Source organism: Phragmites australis, chromosome 3 (genome assembly GCF_958298935.1).
Source record: "Phragmites australis chromosome 3, lpPhrAust1.1, whole genome shotgun sequence".
In the NCBI taxonomy this organism is placed as follows: Eukaryota; Viridiplantae; Streptophyta; class Magnoliopsida; order Poales; family Poaceae; genus Phragmites; species Phragmites australis.
In genome coordinates, this window is record NC_084923.1 from 47,477,712 (window position 1) to 47,484,130 (window position 6,419).

The 6,419-nt window shown below is 48.3% G+C and overlaps 1 protein-coding gene across 1 annotated transcript; it reads left to right on the plus strand.

Moving 5' to 3' along the window:
• The first annotated feature begins 1,633 nt into the window (after positions 1-1,633).
• On the plus strand, positions 1,634-4,374 carry LOC133913545 (uncharacterized). Its single transcript, XM_062356720.1, has one exon. The coding sequence runs from the start codon at positions 1,906-1,908 to the stop codon at positions 3,778-3,780; it is 1,875 nt and encodes a 624-aa protein (XP_062212704.1). The 5' UTR covers positions 1,634-1,905; the 3' UTR covers positions 3,781-4,374.
• The last annotated feature ends 2,045 nt before the right edge of the window (positions 4,375-6,419 follow it).

Genomic DNA, 6,419 nt, shown 5'->3' on the forward strand with positions numbered 1-6,419 from the left:
TGATGAATACTGAATAGACGTTGTTACTGTCATGATCCAATGACTGTCTTTAGGCCATTGTCAGCAGCTAGCATGGAGTTTTTCGCCGAGCGGCAGATGCCATTCGATGACCATAGATCTCTATACCTATTTGCTACCGTCCCTCGCTTAATCTCCAAGGAGAGAGATGGCCATGGCAATTTCCTAAGCACAAGAGGACACAGAGTCACCTTTTTATCGCCTAGTTTACATCCTAATCTGTACTTAATCATCTTTGGTTGACTAACCATGGGATCAGTACAGCAGATATCTCTGATTTCTTATTCCTTCCCATGTGGCACAGTTGCATTAACTTGGACCCTATTAATCACCCATCAATTCTTCTAGGGCGTCTCCAATAATCCATATAAACTATCTATAAGGTAGGTCACATCAGATTTTTACATACGCAGAAGGAATGAATAAAGAGAGAGAAAACCTACTACTACTAATCAGTACATAGTCTACTCATTAAATACAATGATCTTGTAGTCTATTACGTGTGAGCATCCATTAATTCTATAGACAATGATATAATTATGCAATTAGAGAAGTTAACTATTATACTATCTATTAGTGACATATACAACTTTTATAAATAATAACTATCTATATTGTTGAAAATACTCTTGGTCGGAGTCTTAGTCTAATCTAGCTCTCCATCACCAATCCAAGTAAAATACTAGTCAACAAACAATTTAATTGCTCATGGAAAATATGAGATGAGTCGCTGAAAAACCGGTCCCCACGGTGGGGGTGGGGGTAGGGTTTAGGATAAGCAGAAGTGCCACTCGCAAGCGGCCAGATCAGCATCCCTCACTCGCACTACATTTACCAGGGATACGGATTATTTGACTTACTGACGCATGGGCCCGGCCCGTATGTCAGGGGGCGTGGATCCCGTCCATTTACCGGTCACAAAATCACTCTCCATTCCTCAGTACGAATCCTCGGCAATATACTCCCAAGTCGAAGTCGCGGTCCTAACTCGCGGATTGTGATTAATCTATAGGAATTGCATCATGGCAACTAAACAAAATTGTGAAACCACATGCAGCGCGCCTCCAAGAATCACGGCTGCTGCGAAAAGCCACCATGTTTCTACAAACAAGCTGTCCTCTATTCCCTGAGGACTAGGCCAAAAAAGCAGTCAATTCATTGTGGACTAGGGGCTGTTTAGCTCGCAGCTTAAGACTTTAAGAGTGTCCATGGTGACAAACAGCTATGCTCAAACAAATCTAACTTATGGCGAAGGAAAAATCAGTCAGACAACTATATTTGCAAAAGAAAATATTGTCGTGTATCCAAAAAATTTGACACACTTAGAGTGTGATTGGTTGAAAAGAAAAGTGTTTTATTAGTTTTATCTATTTATACCGATTGAACTGAGTTTTTGTTTGATTGACTGAACCTGAAGTTGCATGAGTTGCATCCGCTAGATTAAGCTACAAGTGTACAATTACATCCGTCAAACCAAACTGTAACAATATATACAACAACCAAACACGCTTCTTCATTAGATTATACACATCCATCGAACCAGAATTCTACCATACGGATAACGAATCGGCCCCTTAAGCTTTGACGCCAATAGCATGTCTAACTTGCTAAAACTTTCGGCAAAATGGTGTCAAAATTCTGCGTCCAACCAAACATCTCCATGCGCAGTGCAAGTGATACTCACTCTCCGGTAGTCCGGTCTCCATAGGTCACACAAGGCTTCTCCCCCTACCATCCACCCGTTGCTCAGCAGCTCACCCTTTCTCTATATAGTAGGCGAGCGCGCGCGTCGCGAGTCACAGTGTCACACACCCACTCGCCACCAAACGCGCCGAGACAGAGCACACAGGAACAACCGGGAAGAAGCGCCTGTAATTGGCGCGCGCGATGGTGTTCGCGTCCAGCGCCGGTGCCGGCGCCGGCGGGGGGCCGGTGCTGACGGCGCGTTTCGCGCTGCAGGTGGTGCTGGGCCGCTGGTTCATGGTGTTCGCGTGCCTGCTGATCCTGTCGGCGTCGGGGGCGACCTACATCTTCAGCATCTACTCCAAGGTGCTCAAGTCGTCGCTGGGCTACGACCAGCGCACGCTCAACACGCTCTCCTTCTTCAAGGACCTGGGTGCCAACGTCGGCGTCATCTCGGGGCTCATCAACGAGGTCACGCCGCCGTGGGTGGTGCTCGCCATGGGCGCCGTCATGAACCTGGCGGGCTACCTCATGATCTACCTCGCCATCGACGGCCGAACCGCGCGCCCGCCGGTCTGGCTCATGTGCATCTACATCTGCGTGGGGGCAAACTCGCAGTCCTTCGCCAACACGGGCGCGCTCGTCACCTGCGTCAAGAACTTCCCGGAGAGCCGCGGCATCGTGCTGGGCCTGCTCAAGGGGTTCGTCGGGCTCAGCGGCGCCATCTTCACGCAGCTCTACCTCGCCATCTACGGCGACGACGCCAAGTCGCTCGTGCTGCTCATCGCGTGGCTCCCCGCCGCCATCTCCATCCTCTTCGTCCACACCGTCCGCATCATGCCGTACCCGCGCCCCAGCCGACGCGGCTCCGCCTCGTCAGCGGCGACCAGCAACGACGCCTTCTTCTGCTTCCTCTACATCTCCATCGCGCTCGCGATGTACCTCCTCGTCATGATCGTCGTGCAGAAGCAGGTCAACTTCTCGCACGCGGCCTACGCCGTGTCGGCGGCCGCGCTCCTCCTCGTCCTCTTCCTGCCGCTCGCCGTCGTCGTCAAGCAGGAGTACAAGATCCAGAAGGAGCTCGAGGAGTCTCTCCGCGAGCCCCCCATGGTGACCGTCGAGAAACCAGTTGCCGCCATGCAGATGGCGGCAGCTGAGCCGAGCCAGAGCACCACTTCGGAAACAGAGGCCGAGGTTTCAAAGCATCAGCAGCCGCGGAAGTCTTCTTGCCTCGGGTCGTGCTTGAAGCACATGTTCAACCCGCCGGCGCAGGGGGAGGACTACACCATCCTGCAGGCGCTGGTAAGCGTAGACATGCTGGTGCTGTTCCTGGCGACCATCTGCGGTGTCGGCGGCACGCTGACGGCTATCGACAACATGGGGCAGATCGGGCAGTCGCTGGGCTACCCGGCCAAGAGCATCAACACCTTCGTCTCCCTCATCAGCATCTGGAACTACGCCGGCCGCGTCACCGCCGGCTTCGCCTCCGAGATCTTCCTGTCGCGGTACAAGTTCCCGCGGCCGCTGATGCTGACGCTGGTGCACCTCCTCTCGTGCGTCGGCCACCTCCTCATCGCCTTCGGCGTGCCGCAGTCGCTCTACGCCGCCTCCGTCGTCATCGGCTTCTGCTTCGGCGCGCAGTGGCCACTGCTCTTCGCCATCATCTCCGAGGTGTTCGGGCTCAAGTACTACTCCACGCTCTACAACTTCGGCTCCGTGGCCAGCCCCATCGGCGCCTACGTGCTCAACGTCCGCGTCGCGGGTTACCTCTACGACGTGGAGGCCGCAAAGCAGCACGGCGGCTCCCTGGCCGGCGGGGACAAGACCTGCATTGGCGTGCAGTGCTTCCGGAAGTCGTTCCTGATCATCACGGCCGCCACGGTGGCCGGCGCGCTCGTGTCGCTGGTGCTCGTGTGGAGGACCAGGAACTTCTACAAGGGCGACATCTACGCCAAGTTCAGGGACAACACCGCCGCCGAGGAGGAGCTTCCGGCCGCCGATTCCAGCTCCGCAGAGAGGCAGAAGCTGAAGGGGGGCGATGAAACGGAGTCCACGGCGGTCAATGGGAGGAAGGGCTAGTGTACTAGTGTCCATGGCGGCCGGGCGCTTGCGCTGACTTGGTCGAAGCTGCCATACACAGTGAGCTAACGCTCGGTTTTGACTTGGTTTATACGTGTCATCTTCCACTTCCAGTGATCCAGTCCATGCTTTTCACAAGCTCAAAGAGAGCTGAAGGAAGGAAGCAGCAGACAGTGGAATGGTAATGGAAGGTTAATCTGATGTGCAGCTAGAACTGGCTACAGCAGCCTGCAGGTGATTAGGAGCAAGATCAGAGTGTACTAATTGTTAGCATAAGAGTAGTGGCACTGGTATAGAAGAAGCGCTTCTTTCTGCTGTTCTATGGATACTGCTTGTTACTCTACACATGCACTCCTATAGTCCTATGTACTATTTGGAGAGGAAAGGTACAAAATCCTTGTTAAATTTCAGAACTATTTCACCTATTCAGGCACATTTTGAACACGGAATCTCTAGAGGATCGAGCTTTTTCATGTAAAATTGTTGCAAGATTTTTGCTCTGTTTTACCACTAGCAACATTACACGCGGTAGTTATATAGGTACGGCGACAACGCAAGAATTTTCGCGTTGGGACCATTGAGACGACTGCTTTGGAAGAAGGCTCCTTATTAAAGGAAAATAGTTGAGTGGAGTCATATATGTTAAAATAAATAATATTTAGTTGATTGTATTTGTCTGAATAGGTTAAACTGATTTTCTGTTGGTTTGACTGAATATGAGGCTGTAGAGTTGAGACTACGATTGTTTACTCGTATGAAAATGATTTTATGACATTAACAAGAGGATCTGTCTGCATAAGCGAATGCAGAGCCTGTATCCGCTCAGCTAGGATGAAGAGTGAAGTTTAAATCGAGTTTCACTCCTCAGCCAGAATGAGACCATATATTTACATCCGCTCATGCAGATGAAAACCACAGATACAGACAATCAAACACACTTCTTTATAAGATTATATATATCTACCGAACCAAACTAAGAGAATTCAATTAACAAAACACATCATTAATATCCGGCAGCTACCATGGATCAAGACTGAAATAGTTGCGTGTCGCAACATTCCTTGATTGCCTCAACATCAGGCAAGTTTGGTTAACTTAGTTAGTTTTTTTTTCCATCTTCTCGGTGTGGTGGAGCGATATACGCAAAATAGATGCTAAGCCTGCAATGTCCGATAACAGGGCTTCAGTAGGCTCGCGTCTGATTAGCTAGTTGGTGAGGCAATAGTGGTAAGTTAACATGGTTCGTTATTAAACCATGGATTTGATTCACCAAATCCATCATTATTGTATACTCTTTGATAGATATAGCACAACCCTTAAGACCACCCTTGCAGTAGGATATCGTCTGCTTTAGGTTCTTTATTATCTCCTTCGAGAGGTTGCTTGACATTGTGATCGTCCTTGATCAGCAAAAAGAGTATTCATTTGCTGACTCTATATGATATTCTTTTCTTTGAAATAAAAGCGGTAAGGAAAATGTTTTAAAGAGAATTTGGCTAATTTAATTCGCTGGAGAGATAAGCCCGTGGCTCTTTTCATTGTGCAAGCAAGATTGGTTGGATTAGCGCACTTTTCCGTGGGTTATATATTCACTTATGCAGCTTTCTTGATTGCCTCAACATCAGGCAAGTTTGGTTAAGGTCGATTTAGTTCGGGGAAAGGGGAAGAGGAAAAAAATTCTATGAACCTTTCCTTTTTTCGTTAAGTTCAAATTTCATACATATGAATAGAGACAATTTCGACGGAAGTTCGAATTTGGCTCCAATTGGAAATGATAACAGAATGCATAAATCATAGATATTTAGAATATATTCCCTATGATAACTGGGTTCATTAGTTATGGTCAACAAACAAGGTCTCTCCCTAACTAAGGACCTGTGGCTCAATTCATCCTTTCGGTCTACGCGCTTCCAGTAACAAGGTCTAGGGTATATCCTCCAGGGTCGATCGTCTATGTCTGGGTCGACCGTTTCGTTTTCTATTAGAGTTTTCTTTTTATTAATTATTTGTCAATCAATATTCTAATGGCTCCCGTGGTTCGCGAGAAGGATAAAGGACTAATCTTTTGTTCCATCTGGCACGAGATGAAAAAGAGAGAGCTTCATCTGCTATTGAGAGTAAAAGGATTAAACCCTTTATAAGACCTCTCTTTTCAGAGTTATCGTCCCAATAAAAAAAATATTTTTGTAATAGGTCATGTTCCCGGTAAGAAATATAGTGCACGCTCTTCATATACCCATATGGTTGGGTATTAATTTTCAGTGAGGAGGACGAACCCTTTGTGATTGTCCACGTATTCGACAGATCCTGAAAGCTATACTTGATCCTCTTACCCTCTGGCTCCCCAATTGATTGACCCGCAATAATACCTACAGCTTTCCCCAATTCGATGCTTCATAATTGGAAAAACGGGCACCGTGGAAGTACATGCCACTCAACCAAAGAAAGGAGCTCTACCAACTGAGCTATATCCCCCCCGAGCCAAGTGGAGTATGCATGAAAGATATTGGCTAGTAATTGTGAAGCCCCAATTCTTAACTGTCGATGGCTATTCACAGCTACTACCTTAACACCAAAGAAGAGTTTGACCCAAAACCACTCCACAGAACCGCCGTTAACCATTGGTCGTTGAGGAGGCG